This window comes from Trachemys scripta, unplaced genomic scaffold (assembly GCF_013100865.1).
Source record: "Trachemys scripta elegans isolate TJP31775 unplaced genomic scaffold, CAS_Tse_1.0 scaffold_117, whole genome shotgun sequence".
Classification (NCBI taxonomy): Eukaryota; Metazoa; Chordata; order Testudines; family Emydidae; genus Trachemys; species Trachemys scripta.
The window spans coordinates 29,521-48,564 of NW_023260490.1; the positions used below are offsets into that span (position 1 = coordinate 29,521).

At 63.9% G+C, this 19,044-nt stretch overlaps 2 protein-coding genes across 5 annotated transcripts in view; one reads left to right on the forward strand and one right to left on the reverse strand.

Annotated features, from left to right (window-relative positions):
* Window positions 1–4,622: 4,622 nt before the first annotated feature.
* Window positions 4,623–12,303, forward strand: LOC117870257 (ketohexokinase-like). Of its 3 annotated transcripts, XM_034757342.1 has the most exons (9): window positions 4,624–4,819; window positions 5,819–5,935; window positions 7,258–7,392; window positions 7,482–7,616; window positions 9,073–9,145; window positions 10,008–10,154; window positions 11,313–11,401; window positions 11,756–11,913; window positions 12,016–12,303. In XM_034757342.1, the coding sequence occupies exons 1-9, from the start codon at window positions 4,728–4,730 to the stop codon at window positions 12,099–12,101; spliced, it is 1,032 nt and encodes a 343-aa protein (XP_034613233.1). In that variant the 5' UTR covers window positions 4,624–4,727; the 3' UTR covers window positions 12,102–12,303. The 3 variants fall into 3 exon arrangements, with proteins under 3 accessions (XP_034613235.1, XP_034613233.1, XP_034613234.1); XM_034757344.1 differs by lacking the exon at window positions 7,482–7,616 and having other exon boundaries at window positions 4,623–4,819; XM_034757343.1 differs by lacking the exon at window positions 7,258–7,392 and having other exon boundaries at window positions 4,629–4,819.
* A 1,681-nt stretch (window positions 12,304–13,984) lies between these two features.
* LOC117870259 (cell growth regulator with EF hand domain protein 1-like) overlaps window positions 13,985–19,044 on the reverse strand; it is an 11,888-nt gene continuing 6,828 nt past the window's right edge. The window contains exons 1-6 of one of the 2 annotated variants that reach the window (XM_034757346.1): window positions 18,771–18,856; window positions 17,203–17,303; window positions 16,850–16,912; window positions 15,282–15,352; window positions 14,886–15,010; window positions 13,985–14,328 (exon numbers count right to left, since the gene is read on the reverse strand). In XM_034757346.1, coding sequence (XP_034613237.1) covers window positions 13,990–14,328; window positions 14,886–15,010; window positions 15,282–15,352; window positions 16,850–16,912; window positions 17,203–17,303; window positions 18,771–18,776 — 705 coding nt within the window. In that variant the 5' untranslated portion in view covers window positions 18,777–18,856 and the 3' untranslated portion in view covers window positions 13,985–13,989. Of the gene's footprint in view, window positions 14,329–14,885; window positions 15,011–15,281; window positions 15,353–16,849; window positions 16,913–17,202; window positions 17,304–18,770; window positions 18,857–19,044 lie in introns of those variants that run through there. The other variant, XM_034757347.1, reaches the window with a different exon arrangement.

Below are 19,044 nucleotides of genomic sequence, written 5' to 3' on the forward strand. Positions count from 1 at the left end.
ACTCCCAGTTCCCCATGCTCCAACCCCTAAGCCACACTGCCTCTTCCTGGCTACAGGGGCCAGCAGCTCTGTCTCAAGAAGCCAAAGGGGCGTTGTGACAGCACATCACAGCTGCTCGGCAGAGCCCGCGGGGGACTGTGCAGATTGGCATGGGGGCATCAGGGAATAGCATGGGGATGAAGTAAGAATTTCCTCTAATAGTTTTAGGAATTACTTGGACTTTCAGAAAGCCTTTGACAAGGTCCCTCACCAAAGGCTCTTACAGTAACTAAGGAGCCATGGGGTAAGAGGGAAGGTCCTCTCCTGGATCAGTAACTGGAGAGAGGTAAATAGCAGGTCCCAGGGGTCTGTACCGGGACCAGTGTGTTCAACATAGTCCTCAATGAGCTGGAATAGGGGGTGAACAGTGAGGTGGCAAAGTTTGCAGATGATACAAAATTGTTTAAGATAGTTAAGTCCACAGCTGAGTGCAAGGAGTTGGAGTCACAAAACTGCGTGGCCGGGCAACCAAATGGCAAAGAAATGCACATTGGAAACATAATCCCAACCACACACATACAGTGATGGGGTCGAAATTAGCTGGTAACACCCAGGAAAGAGATCTGGGAGTCACTGTGGATAGTTCTCTGAAAATTTCAGCTCGATGCGCAGCAGCGGTCAAAAAGGCTAAGAATACTTTAGGAACTATTAGGAAAGGGATAGCTAAGAAGACAGACAATATCCTAATGCCACTATATAAATCCATGGGACGCCCACCCCTTGAATACTGCACACAGACCTGGTCACCCCATCTCTAAAACAATAGAGTGGAACTGGAAAAGGTTCAGAGAAGGGCAGCAAAGATGATCAGGGGTATGAAACAGCTTCCGTACAAGGCGAGACGCTAAACATTAGAGTGTTCAGCTTGGAAAGAGACGACTAAGGGGGGATATGATAGAGGTCTATAAAACCATGACTGGGGTGGAGAAAGTGAATAGCGAAGTGTTATTTACCCGTCATGTAACACACAAACTAGGAATCACCCAATGAAATTGACAGGCAGCAGGTTTAAAACAAACAAAAGGAAGTATTTCTTCACACAACGCACAGTCAACATGTGGAACTCCTTGCCAGGGGATGTTGTGAAGGCCAAGATTATAATGGGGTTCAAAAAAGAACTAGATAAATTCCTGGAGGACAGGTCCATCAGTGGCTATTAGCCAGGATGGGCAGGGATGGTGTCCCTAGCCTCTGTTTGCCAGAAGCTGGGAATGGGCGATGGGATGCATCACTTGATGATTCCCTGTTCTGTTCATTCCCTCTGGGGCACCTGGCATTGGCCACTGTTGGCAGACCGGACACTGGGCTAGATGGACCTTTGGTCTGACCCAGTCTGGCCGTTCTTATGTGATAGCACCCTGTTTTCCCCCTTCCCCCCCAGCACCTAACTGCCACACGATCTCATGGACAGAAACGGCCTTCCTGATTCCCTGCAGCTGCTCTGGCCTGGAGCATGAGCATGGGGGAGCCCTTTGCTTCTCCTTCCAGCCAAGGTCACTGCAGGCTCTCTCTCTAGAGGCCCATTAGCAGCTGCCCTGGAGGGCTCGGGCCATCTCTGCTGGGCTGTAGGGACCTGCAGTTCTCCCCCAGCTGCAGTGACGGGCCACCAGGCCATGCCGCCTGTCATGATGAATTGCTTTAACCCATAGCTCCCCCCATAATTGTAGCTCCACCCCCTCTCCCCAGTCTGGGCCTGGGATGCCCTCAGTGTGGATGATAATCCCATGGGGCCGAGTGGGATGCAACCCCCTGGAAAGAGGAGACAGACTGGACAGGGTACTGTTGGGAATAACGGCAGGGAATTCAAACACAGGGAAACGGGCAGGCCCATGGGTAGGGCCCTACCAAATTCACAGCCATGAAAAACACGTCCTGGGCCGTGACACTGGTTTTTTTATCTGCTTTTACCCTATACTGTACAGATTTCACAGGTTTCAGAGTAGCAGCCGAGTTAGTCTGTATCCGCAAAAACAACAGGAGTACTCGGGGCACCTTAGAGACTGACAAAGTCTCTAAGGTGCCCCAAGTACTCCTGTTCTTTTTGCAGATTTCACAGGGGAGACTAGTGTTTCTCAAATTGAGGGTCCTGACCCAAAAGTGGGTTGCAAGGGGGGGGTCACAAAGTTATTTTACGGGGGTGACAGTATTGCCACCCTTACTTCTGCGCTGCCTTCAGAGCTGGGTGGCTGGAGAGTGGCCACTATTGGCCAGACACCCAGCTCTGAAGGCAGCGCTGCCACCAGCAGCAGCGCAGAAGGGTAGCAGAACTGCAGCCCCCCACCTACAATAACCTTGCAACCCGCCCACAACTCCTTTTGGGTCAGGATCCTGCCATCACAACACTGTGACATCTCAGATTGAAACAGCTGAAATCATGACATTGACAATTTTTAAAAACCTATGACCCTGAAATTGACCAAAGTGGACCCTGAATTTGGTAGGGGCCCTACCCATGGACGACAGTCTAATTTCAGAGGGATAACTCCTAGATCCCAGCTCTCAAACTCCTCAGGAAGGTGGGTGGCATAACAGGAAACAGTGGCTGTGGGAGGCATAATGATCCCCCACAGCTATATAGAGCCTGGGATCCCCAAGTGCTTTGCAGACTGTAGGGTAACAATTACTCACCTGCCAGAGAAATGCAGCCACCTCTGGGTGGAACACAGCAGCTGGCTAGCAGCTCACAGCAAGGGGATGGAGAGAAGAGCTAGAAATAGAAAAGGAGAGGGGAAGTGAGGCCCAAAGGGCACAGAGGGGGATTGGTGCGGATTTGGAAATGCCCTGCGGGGGAGCTGGAAGGCAGACGCTTGCTTTCACTCTGAAGGTTCCTTGCCAAATTTGCCCTGTCTGGAGGCTGGGCACAAGACCCTGGATAAACAAGTCTCTTATCAGCCTGGACCTTTGTGCCTCCAGACAGCTTCACGGCCCCACCTCCTGGCTGCCAGGCCCGCCCTGTGACACAGAGACGGTGAAGTAGGACATTGGGATCCAAAGGAGAAGGTAGGGCCAGCTCGTGAACATTGCCAGTCCCAGCCACTCTGCAGGGCTGGGGCAGAGCAGGGTTTGAGCTTGTACTTCCACAGCCAGGCACTGGGGGCGGGAATAGGCCTGGCGTAGAACAGGGGCAGGTCTGTGCTCGGAGCGCCTCTCAGTGGCTAGCCAGAGGACAAGCACAGCAGATGGGAATCCCAAGGGCCTGTCAAGCAGCCGGCCAGGACATTCACACATTAAAGAAAAGGTGGTTCCTGGGGGTGGGGAATTGGACACAGAGCCTTTCCCCTGCAGGGCCTTGGTCCTGAGGGCTGGACGCAGGCACTGGGCTCCCTCCGTGCCCTTCTCCATGGCATCCCCACCAAACCCCCAGAAACGTCCCTGAGGCTGGCAGATTATAAGGGCAGGCTAACACTTAAAACTCTGCGGCTGGGCTTCAGCGAAGACGGATGGGAGAGCGCCCCTGCCGGCGTAGTTCATCCACCTCTGCGAGAGGAGCCCCCATCGGCACAGCACTGTGCACAGGGAGATGGATTTTTCTCACCCAGAGCGAGGTCAGTTGATAGTGTAGACCTGGAGAATGCCAGGGACCCTGCCGCTCACAGCTGTGCTGGGTAAGCGCACGCTGGGCACAGTTAAGGTTACACAGGCAGCCTTCGCACTTCCATCACCTCCCCACAAACACACCCACCCAGGCTTGCCTGGGCTCCCTGTGAGGGGGCCAGAAAGAACAATGGGGGAATTTACACACCACGTATCACACACGTGTGTGAGACTCAAGTCAGGTGCAGGGCCAGAGCCCGAGCCCATGCCTGGTGCATCTGGGCTCTGTCTGCAACAGGCCGGGGGGGGAGGGGGGCCCAGCGCCATCCCCGCCCCGCCTCCAGCCTAAAGCACCCGCCCCTCCCCCGTCACGTGACCCCGGCCGCTCGTGTCATGTGCGGGGCGGGGAGTATGGGGTGGTGCGGCGGGGGGCGGGGCTCTGAGCTGCGGACGGGATTGGAGGCGGGGGCGGGGCCAGGCAGAGAAGGGGCGGGGCCGTGGGCGGGGCCAGGCAGCTGCAGGCGGGGGCTTGTCGGGCTCGGGATGGTCCTGACTCAGCCACCGGGCACCGCACGGGTCGGGTCGGGTCCGCGGTACCGGGGGGCGGGACCTTAGGGGCCCGGGGCGCTGGTGCCGGAGGGAGGGGCAGGGGGCAGGTGCCCGGGGCGCTAGTGCAGGGAGGGGCAGGGGGCAGGTGCCCGGGGCGCTGGTGCCGGAGGGAGGGGCAGGGGGCAGGTGCCCGGGGAGCTGGTGCCGGAGGGAGGGGTCGGGGGTAGGTGCCCGGGGCGCCGGTGCCAGAGGGAGGGGCAGGGGGTAGGTGCCCGGGGAGCGGGAGCCGGAGGGAGGGGTCGGGGTAGGTGCCCGGGGAGCCGGAGGGGGGGGCAGGTGCCCGGGGAGCTGGTGCCGGAGGGAGGGGCAGGGGGTAGGTGCCCGGGGAGCTGGTGCCGGAGGGAGGGGTCGGGGGTAGGTGCCCGGGGCGCTGGTGCCAGAGGGAGGGGCAGGGGGTAGGTGCCCGGGGAGCGGGAGCCGGAGGGAGGGGTCGGGGTAGGTGCCCGGGGAGCCGGAGGGAGGGGCAGGTGCCCGGGGAGCTGGTGCCGGAGGGAGGGGCAGGGGGCAGGTGCCTGGGGAGCTGGTGCCGGAGGGGCAGCCCATCCATGGAGGAGAAGCGCATTCTGTGCATTGGCCTGGTTTGCTTGGACATAATCAGCGTGGTGGACGTGTACCCGCTCGAGGACACGGACACCAGGTACGGGGGGCTCGGCTCCCTGGGGCCTGCAGCACCGTGGGGAGGCTGGATTGGGGGCACAGAGGGGCTGAGTGGGCTGGGAGTGTTGGCCGATCCAGCCCCTGGGCTGCAGGCTCTGGGAGCCCTGCGCCAGTCCCACGAGTGGGCAGGGGGGGTTGCCTTTGCCAGTCACAGGTAATGTTCCCGGAGTCCTTCCCCTGGTGTGGTTCTGAGCCTCCCCAGCTCCGTTTTCCAGCTGGGAGGGGTGGGGCGCAGGGGGGCTGGGACTTAGGGACGTGGGGCTGGAGGGAAGGGACTTCCCGAGCATCTTGGCCAGGCCCTCAGCAGCAGGCAGCCCCGTCACAGCAGCTCCAGCTCAGACCGTCTGGGTTGTTCTCCCTGCGCCCCCCAAGAGCCTGGCACTGGGCATCGGTGTCTGAGCCAGGGTAAGATTGGGGGGGGGGGGCTGCCTTCCAGGCCCATGCTCAGACACTAGCCCCAGGCCCTCTCTGGGCCAGGAAAATCCACCCGGTGTTCAGGTGGCTGGAGAGTACCCAGCTGGCAGGAGCAGGACCTGGCGGGGCCAGCAGGGAATCCGGGCGCCCTCTCGACTGTCTAGAAATGACTTCGCCTGCAGCCTGACTTTCCGGGCAGAGCAGCGCAGACCCCTCGGGCCCCTGGGTGCCTCCGACCCGCTCCCCCGTGCGGTGCCAGCCCAGCGCACTGGCCGTGGTGCTGCCCTGGGAACCCAGCCCCAAGAGCTTCCTGCATGAACAGTCCTCCGATTAAACTGTCTGCCCTGGCACGCGGGCCTGGGGGTGGCATGAGCTTCCTCTGCCCCACCCCGCCCCACCCCACGCTGTCAGCCAGCAGGGAACCCCTGGCTGGCTCTGTGATCCCACGCCCAGCTAACGGCCCTGTTCCAGCGTGTGGATCCCGCCAAGCAGGAGCGACTGGGGCCAGTGCAGGGCTGGGAGCCTGGTGCCCGGCCACGCCCTGCCATGGCTGTCTGTCTTCTAGGTGCCTGTCTCAGCGCTGGCAGCGGGGTGGCAATGCCTCAAACTCCTGCACCGTGTTGTCCCTGCTGGGGGCGCCCTGCGCCTTCATGGGCTCGTTGGCGCCCGGACATGCAGCAGAGTAAGTGATGGACCTGGTGCGGGGGGGGTCTGCGGGTCAGCGTGCCCACAGTGAGGTGGGAGCCTGAGTGCTCAAGCCAGCACCACGGGTATCCTGCCATGGGCACAGCTCAGGGGACCATTATGCACCTTGGCAGGTGCCCTGGCCCCCAGCACGCTAGACTGAGAGAGAATCCTTCCTTCCAGGTGACCGGGCCCAGCAAGTTGGGGGCGGGGAGCCCGCAGACAGGACCGTCCCTTTCCGGGAAGGGGAGACGTGACACCTCCGCTGACCACGGGGGCTCTGGCTGCCTCCTTGTGCTAGGGGAGGGGGCAAATCAGACCTGGGGCTTCCTTTACCCTGTTTTGTGTCCTCTAAAGGCTTGTGACCCCTGGGTTCCTATCCGGCCTGCTCTGGCACCCCCGAGCTGGGCTCCGTCCGGCCTTTTCCCACGGGCTGGGCTGTCCGGCTCCTTGGCCGCACTGCCCTCATTTGGGGTCTGTGTTTCCAGCTGGCAAGGGATCCGGGAGCCGGGTGCAGGGGATCTGTTGCAGCATCGGCAGGGGGTTAGCGTGTGCTGCTGCTTTTCTAAAATCCACATCTGCTTGCTAAGTGGTGTGATGCGTCCATGCTCCCCTGGTGGTCCCTGTGAATTACATCACCATGGAAACAAGATGAGAGGGTTCCCCTGGGTCCCATCCAGCCTCTTCCTCTGGGACTAGGGGACACAAGATCCTATAATATAATAATTAATGGAGATATCCCATCTCCTAGAGCTGGAATGGACCTTGAAAGGTCATTGAGTCCAGCCCCCTGCCTTCACTAACAGGACCAAGTACTGATTTTGCCCCAGATCCCCAAGTGGCCCCCTCAAGGATTGAACTCACAACCCTGGGTTTAGCAGGCCAATGCTCAAACCACTGAGCAATCCCTCCCCCTCAAAGTCTGTTCTCCAAAGCATCACCCAGGAGAGTGGGTATATCCACAGCCACAGGGCCCGTAGGGAGACCCGCCCCACCCTCCGGACCCATCTCCCTGCTGGGGAGTGACCGAGCCCCCAGCCCTTCCTGGGGAACCCCTCCCCTCGCTGGCCCCATCTCCCTGCTGGGGGGTCTCTGGAGAGCCTTTCACCCCTGCTCCCGGTTGTAGCCTGGGTGCTGCGTTGGCCGATCGTGGTCTGTGGGGCTCCCGGTGCAGTGAGGCAGGTTTGCTGGGGAGCATTGGGGCTGCTGGGGACTGACTGGGCCCCCAGACCTGCTGTCTCCCCTCCGGCGCCCAGGCACTGCAGGGCAGCGGCTCTCCCATCCCGCGCTTAACCCTCTCTGCGCCCCCCTCCCCGGCAGCTTCGTCCTGGCCGACCTGCGGCGCTATGCAGTGGAGCTCACCCACCTGGTCCCGCACCCCGAGAGCTCCTTCCCCACCTCCATCGTCATCAGCAGTGCGAGCAGGGGCACCCGCACCATCCTGCACACAAACAGGTGCGTAGGGGCTGTGCCCGGCGCCCGCTGTGCCCGCCAGGATCTAACCCCTCTCTCCCTCCCCCTGTTCTCTCCCCTCCCCTGCTAAGTTTCATCGTGGCGGACTTCCGACGCAGGGGTGTGGACGTAGCGCATGTGGCGTGGCAGAGCCGGGGGGACACGCCGTGCGCCTGCTGCCTTGTCAACAGCACCAACGGCTCACGGACAGTCACACTCTATGACACGTAAGGCCGGGCACATCTGCCGAGCCGTCGCGCCAGTCCCCCCTGGCAGGCAGGCGGCTCCTGCAGGGGGAACCCCAGTGCCGGGCCCTTGGGCCCTGCCTGTTACGGACGGGGGCTCGGGGGCCCGTGCCCTCAGGTCTCGCCTCGGCGCTGCCCCGTCAGAGGGGACCCATCCCGCATGGCTGATTGACTGATTCATTCACTGATTCTGCACGCAGACGCCAATCAGCTGCGCCAATGCTAATCCTGCAGCACCCGGTAATTTCACTGCCATAATCGGCACATCTCAATCTTGTCTTCGGGGGGGCGGGAGGGGAATCTGCATGTGTGACCCCCGCTGCCTCCCCAGGGCTTATGGTGGGTTGCCCTGTGACTCTTTGCAGATCGTAGGTGTTCAGAGGGGACCTTGGGCCTTGGGCTGGCCGCTGTAGCAGTGACCTCCCTGCGCTTGCAGGGCTGTCAGGGCCTTTCACTGGGTCCCTTCTGCCAGTGGGAAGGGATGCTCCCTTGGGAACTCGCCTGGCCCACACCAGCCCCGTCCCTCCATTTCCTGGCGGGTGGTCTGGGGTGCCCCTTGCTGCCTGCCCCTCGGGGTGAGCCCCGTCTTTGTGGGGCCGCTCGGCCCGGCCCAGTGCATTAGAACACATGGGACAAGGCATCAGCACAGGAGGGGAGCAGAGGAGATCCTGGCCCCCCCAGTTAACACAGCTCCCGTATGGGGCCGTCTCTCCTGCCCTGCTGGGACCAGGCGGCAGGACTTTGCCTGGGACCCTGTTAACCCTTTGCTGGCAGGAGGGTCGAGCTGGGATCCAGCAGCTGGAGAAGTGGGGGAGGGGGTTAGTGATTCACAGGGGCTCAGTGTCACTGAGCTCTGTTCCCCTCGTTGAAAGGCGTCCGCGTCCCTGGGATCTCTGGGATCAAAGTCTGGCTGATGCCCTTTGAGATCAGGCCAGGGTCTCCTGCCTTCGTCCCCTCTGCCAGAGGCTGTGGTTAATCATTGAATGGGTGCCTGGTTACCTGGCTGGGTGTGAGCCCGGCTGGGCAGAGTCCAGCCCCTCAGAGCCCCATACTGTCACACCCTTCTGCCCCGTTGCTTGGCCTTGGTACCCCACCAGGAGCCCTGTATGGGCAGGGGCCTTGCCAGCCGAGCGTGCAGAGGGAGCAGTGCCCGAGGGCACAGGCACCATGGTGTCCTCTGGGGCAGGCTCCCCCTGTGCCGCCGAGCAGGCCAGGGGGTCTGTGTGAGTGCCTGCAGGCCATGCCATGTGTTGGGCCCCACTGCCTGGGAGCTGCACTCCCCACCTGCTGGGGCCGCTAGCCCAGATTCCCCAGCGTCTCGCTGACTGCAGGGGCTAAAGTCGCCCCCCATCCCCCTCAGCCCTAACCTCTCTGCTAGGAGGGGCCCCGTGCACCCGCCCTCTGACTCCCCTGTGTTCTCCCCCCCACCCCGGGTTAGAAACCTGCCAGATGTGACAGCACAGGATTTTGAGCAGGTCGACCTCACCCAGTACAAGTGGATCCATTGGGAGGTGAGTCCCCCCTCGGCTGGCGAGGCCCCTCATTCCGCCATTGACTGTTCAGTGGCTCCCCAGAGGGGCCTGGCGCTGCCCTAGCATGGGGGGCGGGGGGTCCCTACCCCAGGCAGTGCCCGATGTGAGGAGGCGAAGGCAGACGCAGGCCAGAGGAGTGGGATGGCACATACATGGGAGTGCTGCCCAGCCCAGGGGCCATGTCATGGTGGCGCCAGGAGCTGAGATGAGGAGTGGGCCAGGCAGCGGGCTGGTGAGGAGTGGAATAGGGCTGGGGTGGCCAGAGAGGGGCGGTTACGGTAGCCCCGCAGGAGACGAAGGCATGGCCAAACACTCGCTCATTGGCACAGAAAGGAAGGGGTGGCTCGGAGTCGCAAGGGGGTGGCAGCAGCAGCAGGATTTAGTGACAGGGAGGGGCCTGAGTGACCTGGAATAGAGACTGGCCCCCGTGCTTCTGGCTCGAGGCTGGGAGTCCTGGAGGTGGGATGAGAGGCAGATGCGCCAGCTTGCTGCTCTCTGCTCTCCACTTCCCTCTTCGCAGGCTGCTCCGTGCGGGACCTTGCTCCTCAGTGGCCGGGTGTGGATGCTGTTATCTGGACTGAGTGCTTGGTGCTGGGGAGCCCTGTGTAGACGAGCCCTTGCTCGTGCTCACTCCCGTTCTGTGTCCACATGGCCCAGCCCAGCCCACCTTCCCATGCAGCACAAGCTGCCGGGTGGCTTAGGCTGGGGTCTGCACTGAGTCGCTGCTTCGCTAGTCCACGCCGTGGCACCCAGGCCAGGCTGGCGTGCTGTGCCCAGGCCCGTGGGCGCAGGGGGTCAGGGATACTGCCCTGGCCTTGCTGAAAGCTTGTCCTGCTTCCAGGGCAGGAACGCTGCGGAGCAGGTGAAAATGATCCAGCGCGTGGAGGAGTATAACCGGACCTGCCCAGCCCACCAGAGAGTCTCTACGTCGGTGGAGGTGGAGAAGCCCCGAAAGGAGCTGTACCAGCTCTTCGGCTACGGAGACGTGGTAGGAAATAATGGGGCACGTCCCTGCGGGTCCTGGCATCCCCTGCCCCTGGGGGCAGCTGGGGTCAGGGGGTCTCGGCTGGGGGAGGGCAGGGAGCTTGGCTCTCCCAGCCTGCCCTGCTGGGGGGCCCTGCTGCCTGGAGGGGGCCCCCATGGGGGGAGGTGTCACGACCAGAGCAGGGCCCCTGCGTGGGGGGAGCCGGAGAGCAGCACAGCTGGGGCCTGCCCCCTGGGGGCGCTGCAGGGGGCCCAGCCCCGCCCACACCCAGGTGACAGGGCATTTCCTCTGGGGGGCGCTCTGGGCAGCTGGCTCGTTCTCTATGGTACGTGCACTGGGTGGGGGGCGCTCTGGGCAGCTGGCTCGTTCTCTATGGTATGTGCACTGGGTGGGGGGCGCTCTGGGCAGCTGGCACCAGCTCACTGCTCGGGGAGGGGCTGTCTAGGTGGGCACCTGCCTGTGGGAGACATGACCGGTTTCTGGGAGGCCAGCGAGGAGGGGAGCTGATTGGCTAGTGGGACTGCTCAGCTGGCCAATCAGACGCCAGCTCCTGCATGGCTCAGGGAGCTGGGGCTTGTGGCCTGGGGGCGTTGGCAGTGGGGGCCCAGCGCTGGCTGGGGGGCACTGGGGGCTCTGGCATTGGGGCAGGGGCTCAGCTCTGGCTATGACAGAACAAGGAGCAATGGTCTCAAGTTGCAGTGGGGGAGGTCCAGGTTGGATATCAGGAAAAACTATTTCACTAGGAGGGTGGTGAAGCACTGGAATGTGTTACCGAGGGAGGTGGTGGAATCTCCATCCTTAGAGGTTTTTAAGGCCCAGCTTGACAAAGCCCTGGCTGGGATGATTTAATTGGGGTTGGCCCTGCTTTGAGCAGGGGGTTGGACTAGATACCTCCTGAGGTCCCTTCCAACCCTGATATTCTGTGATTCTATGGGGCACTGGCATTGGGGCAGAGGGGCAGTGCTGGCTATGGGGCACTGGCATTGGGCGGTGCTGGCTATGGGGCACGGGGGGGCCCTGGCATTGGGGGTGGGGGCTCGGTGCTGGCTGAGGGGCACTGGCATGGGGCAGAGCTGGCTATGGGGCACTGGGGAGCACAGTGGCATTGTTCATTGGCTCTGGCTACCTGGCCCTGCCCCCTCACTCCTTCTTTCCCGGCAGGTATTTGTCAGCAAGGACGTGGCGAAGGACTTTGGTTTCCACTCGGCTCCCGAGGCCGTGAAGGGGCTTCGCACCCGTGTGAGACCAGGGTAGGCCTGGGCCACGTGGGGCCAAACTGGGAGGATGAACCTGGCATGGGGGGCCAGGGACTCACTCACTGCCCTGCCCTGGGCAGAGCGATGCAGCAGCAGGCAGCCTCCAGGCCCTCCTTGGCCCACGCTGCCTGAGGCGGGGGGAGCAGGACCCCACTGCTCCCCCCCAGAGGAGGGGGCAGGGCCCAGAGCTGGCGCTGGAGGGTAACAGCTGCTCGGTGGCTGCTGTGAAATGGGTTGGTGGGTTCAGAGCAGTTCCTGTGGGGGAGCAGTCCAGGGGGCAGCTGGCCCCAAGGGGTGGACGGTGCTCAAGGCTGGCTGTGGGGTCACGCTGAGGGGCTGTCTCCCCAGGGCCACTGTGATCTGCGCCTGGGCCGAGGCAGGGGCTGACGCACTGGGGCCTGACGGGGAGCTCGTCCACTCAGACGCCTTCCCCCCAGAGACCATCGTGGACACGCTGGGCGCTGGAGACACCTTCAATGCCGCTGTTCTCTTGGCCCTGTCGAGAGGTGAGAGTCGGTGCACTGGGGGGGCCGGGGGCCTCCCCACGGGGCGCACTGGGGGGGCCGGGGCAAGCTCGGGCTGACGGCCAGCTTGTTCTCCCATGGCAGGGCAGAGGCTGCAGGAGGCGCTGGCCTTTGGGTGCCAGGTGGCTGGCAGGAAGTGCGGGGTCCATGGGTACGACGGCATCGTGTGAACAGAGTCGCCCGCTGGAGGAGACGCCCCCTTTGCACCAGGAGGCTGCAGCTGGTGCTGACTTGCTGGGATTTCCTGGGGGGCAAGGGCTGAGCTGTTGGTGCTGCCGGCCGGGTGCCATGGTGCCTGCTGCCCGGGCACTGTACCCGGCCCTGCGGGTCCCCTCCCCGTCCAGTGTAGTCAATAAACGCTTGGGAACAGCTGCAGCCCTTGGTTTTTTCAGTCCGGCCAGCAGGCGAGCTCTGGCTATGGGGCATTGGGGCGGGGGCTCTGTGCTGCCGAGCTAGGCGGACGCATGGCAGTGTGTGAGCTGTGGGGGACGCGCCCGCCCAGGGTGTAGGCAGCCAGAGCCAGGACGCAGCCGCTCCTGGGGACAGCAGCCCCTCCTGCCTGGGGTTGGCACTGGGGCTCCTGGAGCCTGTGGCCCTGACCTAGACCGTGCAGCAGGGGCTCCCCACGGCTCCCCGCCTTAGAGGAAGCGCAGCTGGGGGGAAGCTGCAAGGGGAACCCTGCCAAGAGCTGCCTCTCTGCAGAACAGGTTCCTGGAGCCCCTGGCCAGCAGGGTGAGGGGCTGGGGGCCGTCTAAAGGAGGTGGGTGCCTCCGCTCTGCCCTGTGGGCTCCACAGTGTGATGGGCTCCCAGGCTCCACTCTGACTGGGGATGTGTGTGTCTGTGTCCGTATCCGTCCGGCTGTAGGTCCAAGTGCTCCGGGGCCTGGCTCCCAGGGAGCTCTCCTCAGCATGACGCCTCCCAGCCCAGCAGCCCCGGGGCAGGCAGGGCAAAGTCTGGCCTGAGGGGAGCGGGAGGTGGCCACGGGCTGAGCAGAGGGACTGGCCTGGGGCCATGGGGCAAGGAGAGCCCTGGAAGGCCCCTTGGCTGGGCTCACCCGGGGTGAGGCAGCGTCCGAGCTGGCCGCATGGGCCTGGCCTCCTGCCCACCTTATGGCAGCAGGCCTTAGTGGGGGGGCTGGACCGTGGCTGGACCGTGGCTGGAGGGTGCACTGGGGGCTATGGTGCCCAGTCACTGAAGGAGGGCAGGGCTTAAACTCCTGGTACAGCTGATGGAAGCACCCCCCCTTCTCCCGCCCTCCAGCTCGGGGCCGCTGGAGGCAGAGGGCTTGTGCCAGGCCCTGCTGCCAGGGTGGTAGTGATGGAGAGGGCATGGCCCAGGCGGCTAAGGGACAGGCACTCAGCCAGTGCCCAGAGCAGGGTCACCTGTCGGCCCACGCAGCTGCTGCCTGCTCAGAGCGGGGCACGGGGGCGATTTCGAGGACGGGCAGGAAGCACCCTTGGCTGGCTGAGCCCTGCTGGCCAGGCAAACTCCTTTCCCTCTCCCCCCACCCCCACGGCTCTTGGGGGCAGCGCAGCCAGCGAGGGGGCCAGCAGCCCAGGGGCTCAGTGTATATTTTTCTATTTCAAAATGTAAGTTACATGATGGATTGCACATGTCCCGGTGCCTCCCCAGCCCCTCGCTCCAGCCACACAGCTTCGGGCAGGGACAGGTCAGAGCTGGCGAGGGTAACCCTGCTTTGATGCTGTGTCTGCAGCGTCCGGGGCGGCTCCTGGGCCCCCCAGCCCAGGGAGGGGTCAGGTACCTGCCTCCCCACAGCCCCTTGTCCCCAGGGGCGTCTCACACGCTCGGCAGGGGCTGAGCCCAGCTGCTCTCGCCAGGGTTGGGGAGGGAGGTTCTCCCCTGCTCCCCCCTCCCCGGCACCACTCAGCCAGATCCAGTGTGTGTGTGTGTGTGTGTGGGGGGGTGTCTCTGGCAGAGGTTTCCCCACCATCACCTCGGTTTCTCTGTGCCCAGCAGCCCCCCACCTGCAGCTCCCGTGCCAGCTCTGATCTGCCCCGGCCGTGCCCTGAGCTCTCCATGGGTCTAGGGCTGGGGGCCTAGATCTCAGCATTGGGGGCCCCAGCCTGGGCCCCTGGAGCCTCCTCTTCAGGCTGAGCTGCCTCTGGCCCCGTCCGGCTCCGCAAGAGACCCTCAGCCTCGGGGAGCTCCACGCCGGGGCCTGCTGCCCCCTGGGCACCGGGCAGCTCAAGGGCCGCGGCAAGTTGCTCTGGTTCCTCAGGTGCCCACTGCACAACCCCTTCTCCGGCGGGGGCGTCAGTCGGGGCTGGCGGGGGAGGCTGGCCCTGGGCTGGGGGCAGCAGGAGTTCCGAGGGGTTCAGTAACCCGTCCCCGTTCAGGTCTTGAGTCTCCAGGATCCCATCTACTGCCACGATCACCTGCCAGGGAGATGGGCACAGGGCAGGAGAGAAGAGAGAGGACAGTTGCACAGCACTGGCGGGGAGCAGACTGCGGGGCGGGAACTGGCTGGCCCAGGAGTGGGGCCTGTTCCCTGTAGGGGGTGCCGGCTCCCACCTGGCCAGGGGTGGGGAATGGGACGTGGGGCCTGTTCCCTGTAGGGGGCGCTGGCTCCCAACCGGCCCCAGGGCAGGGACTGGCTGGTTCAGGGGTGGGGAATGGGGGACGGGGCCTGTTCCCTGTAGGGGGCGCTGGCTCCCAACCGGCCCCAGGGCGGGGACTGGCTGGTTCAGGGGTGGGGAATGGGGTAAGGAGCCGGGCTTGGGAGTGGCCCTTTGCACCATGCGGTGCCTGAGCTCTGCCCCCCACGGGGGACCCCCGGGGTCTCCTTGCTGCTGCCCGTGCTCTGTGGGGAGAGGGAGGCTGCCAGTCACCAGCTAGGTGCAGATCTCAGCCCAGGGGAGATGCACCCACCCCCATACCCAGCTGGCCCCTGGTCCCTCAGCCCCTGGGGGGGTGGGGTCTGAGTGGCACCTACCGCGTCAGGAGAAGGCTGCCCCTGGGCCTGCTGGGACACCACCTCCATCAGCAGCTGCATGAACTCCAGCCCGTCCAGCTGCCCACTCCGGTCGTAGTCGTGCAGCGCGAAGAGGTAGAGGAGCACTGCGAGAGAGGGGGAGTCACGAGGGGCCGGGCACTGGGGGGTGTGAGCGGCTGTGGCAGGCGGAGAGTGAGCTAGGCAGGAGTGCCGGGGGGCGGGGTGCCTGCATGGCACCTGGGCACCCCCTGCCCAGGAATGGGGCCGGAACGTGTCAGCTGCCATCGCTGTGTGAGAGCCAACGGGCACTGGGCACCCCCTCACCCCCCAGCATGAGCACAGCTACCTGGGGGCCCGGCCCAGCCCCCCCTCGCTTGGCACTGACGTGACCCTTACCCTGCTCCCTCGTCATGTCAGCAGGATCCGGTGCCATCTGCCGGGCGCGCCGCAGGTAACGCTGCAACAGCCTGGAACAAGGAGCAGAGTGAGGCCGGGCGGAGGGCTGCGGGGCGGAGGGGGGCAGGGGGGCGGAGGGCTGCGGGGGGGCCTGGGGGAAAGGAACGGTAGGGGCAGGGGAGAGCAGAGAAAGGGCCAAGGCGAGGCTGGACAAACCCGACTCAGGGAATTAACCCCAGGAACGGTTTGCCAAGGCCGCGGGCATGTCTCATCCCGGGCTGGTCCTCTGCCCGCTCTGCTATGGGGCAGGCCTCAGGCTGCAGTGCACCAGGCCTAGAGCCAGCAGGGCAAGTGGGGTCCCTTCTGCCCCCCAACTGCTCCCACGGGCACTGCCCCTGCTGCACTCATCCCTGGGACCCAACAGGGCGACTGGGCAACAAACTGGCAGATGAAATTCAAGGTTGATCAATGCAAAGTGATGCACATTGGAAAACATAATCCCAACTCTACAGATAAAATCATGGGGGCTAAATTAGCTGTTACCACTCAAGAAAGATCTTGGAGTCATTGTGGATAGTTCTCTGAAAACATCCACTCAATGTGCCGCGGCAGTCAAAAAAGCGAACAGAATGTTGGGCATCATTAAGAAAGGGATCGATAAGACAGAAAATCTCATATTGCCTCTGTATAAATCCATGGGACGCCCACATCTTAAAAAAGATCTATTGGAATTGGAAAAGGTTCAGAAAAGGGCAACAACCATTATTAGGGGTCTGGAACGGCTTCCATACGAGGAGAGATTAATAAGACTGGGACTTTTCAGCTAGGAAAAGAGACGACTAAGGGGGGATATGATAAAGGTCTATAAAATCAGGACTAGTGTGGAGACAGTAAATAAGGAAGTGTTATTTACTCCTTCACATAACACAAGGAGTCACCAAACAAAATTATTAGGCAGCAGGTTTAAACAAACAACGGGAAGTATTTCTTCACACAACACACAGTCAACCTGTGGAACTCCTTGCCAGAGGATGTTGTGAAGGCCAAGACTAGAATGGTTCTAAAAGAACTAGCTCAGTTCCGGGAGGACGGGTCCATCAGTGGCTATTAGCCAGGCTGGGCAGGGACACACCCTCTGCTCTAGGCGTCCCTAGACCAGAAGCTGGACTGGATGACAGGGGCAGGGTCACAGTTGTCCTGTTCTGTTCACTCCCTGTGAACAGGGCACCGGCAGACAGGCTCCTGGGCCACCTGGACCATTGGCTGTGCTTATGCTTTCTCTGATTCTCTCTGTCCTGCCCAACTCCCTGTCCCCAGCACGGCACTCCCCTGCCCCCCCGTCCCAGGTCCCAGCCAGGCGCAGCACTGCAGCAAGGCGTCCTGCAAAGCCTGCACCCTCCAGACAGGCAGATCCCACCCCAGTCAGTGCCCCCCACCACCCCACAACGACACATCCAGGGGGTGGGGCCCCAGGAACACCCCCACAGACCTGTCCCTCCACAGGCTGGGCTCCCTGCCAGCTGCTCAGCCCCAGGCCCGGGGTCCCTCCCTGGGGGAGTTGGACTCACCGCAGCTCCTCCGGCTCGGGGTGCAGAAGGTTGGGAACAGGCTCGGCAGCAGGGCCCTCAGGCCTGGGAGCAACAAACGGGGAAACGGGGGTCACAGGGGCGGGATCCAGCCCCACAGCACGGCACAGGGACTTAGAGCAGCCAATGGGGCAGTACAGACACCAGGGCTCCCCACAGCACCCCCTCTCTGCAGGCAGGGCTCTGGCCCCCCCCCCCCCCACCCCCCCCCCCCCCCAACACAGCACCCCCTGCTGGGCGCTCCCCCAGGCAATGCTCCTGCCCCGCTCCCCACTCGGGCTCCCTTCTCCATCCCGCCCACCGGGCAGGGCCGTGGCCGACCTGCTTTCCCATACCTGTTGGCGCTGTCCTTGGGCGCAGCCCAGCCAGGGGTCACGGCCAGCAGCAGAGACACTAGCAGCAAGTTCCTCATCCTGAGAGCAGAGCTGGGGACAGCCTGGGGGGACAAGTAGCAGCGTCACCCCCCTGCCGGAGCCCAGCGTGGGGGTTCATGTAACTCGTGGGCTGAGTCTCCCTCCGCGCCGCGGCCTGGCCTTTTGGTGCAGCGTGGAGCGCCTGGAGCCCCAGCGAGGCACCATGTGGGGTGCACGGCGGGATCCCCGGGCGTGTGCCGAGCGGGGTGAGTCACAGCCCCGGGTTGGCCATGCCATGCTCCGCTATCTGCTCGGCGCCAGCTGGCCACGGCTGCGGGAGGCTGCTGTGGGGCATCCGGGCGCCCTGTGCCCTGCTCTGGCGCCGTGACTGTGTCCCAAGGTAGCACCGTGGGCCTGGCCGCGGTCGGTCCTCGTCTCCACCGACCAGAGCAAGGGGCGACGCCATAGCAGGTGCGGCAACAGGACGAGGCCCCAGCCCAGCGCAGCATCTCCGTGGCGGGGCCCTCTGGAGACGCCCACTGCAGGGTGCTCCGAGTCGGCCGAGGTGCTTCATGGACAGTGCAAGCCCCTTGGCTCTCCAGCTGCCCCGCTCCTGCCCCCGTTTTGTCCCAGCTCCCTGGCACCCTCTGGCGCCGTCTGACCCTGCGTGTTCACCCCGCTCTAAGGTGCCTCGTCTGTGTGAATGCCACCCGGCCCTGGCATACAGAGCGTACCCAGCATGCCTTGGGGCTTCCCCTGCCACTGGCAGAGATGCCCGCAGGACGTGCGTTAGACAGAGACACACCAAGCTGGGCTGGGCCAGGCCTGGTGGGCGGGATGGAGCACCCACTCTAGCATGATTGGCAATGCCACCAGATGCCCATCGTACACACAGATCCGGCCAGGGTGCAGGGCAGGGAGCGTCCCCCACCGGGCCCCAGGGTGGGCACAGAGCCCTTTGGAAGGGTGACCAGAGCCTGCAGGGGGGCCCCTACCCCCTACCTCCAACAACCCCTAGAGCACACCCCAGCTCCTCGCCACACACACAGAACAGCCAGCGCCAGGCCCCGGACACCCGGCACAGCCAGACAGCGCCCACCGGGCACAGCGAGACAGCGCCCGCCGGGCACAGCGAGACGCACAACAGCCTCCCACAGCCTGCCTGGGCCACACAGCCCTGCCCCACACTGCACCCCACGGTCACACGCCCGCAAAGCCCCGCACACAGAACACCCTGACAGCCGCTCCCCGGTACCCCCATGGCCAATGCAGGGACCCCACCGGCACACGCGGGCACACCATGCACACGGGGTCTCACGCCAACACACAGACCCAGCACAGAGGCCCCCAAGAGCCACACGGCCCCCCACTGCATTCACTGCACCCAGAGCCACAAGGCCCCCCACTGCATTCACTGCACCCAGCCCAGGGAGGCACCAGTTTGCGCTGTGCCAGAAACACGCACTGCAACAATGCCCCCCGGGCACCCACTGCATTCACTGCACCCACTGCACCATCGCCCTCGCCCGGCCCTGCACCGACACACGCACCTGCATCCCGCCGGCCCCGCAGCGTCCCCGGCCCGGCCCGGCTCTCAGCTCCCGGCTCCCGGGGCTTCAGCTGCGGCCCCGCCCCGAGTCCCGCTCGGCCCCGCCCCCAGGCGGCGAGTCCACGTGGCTGGGACACGTCCCCGGTCCCCGCGGGACCCGCCCGGGCTCGGAGCCTCCGCAGCGGAACCGCAAAGCCCGGCCCGGCCCGGCCCCGGCCCCCCCGTGCCACCCGCCTCCCTCCCCCGCCCGGTGCCCCGGCCCCCCCGTGCCACCC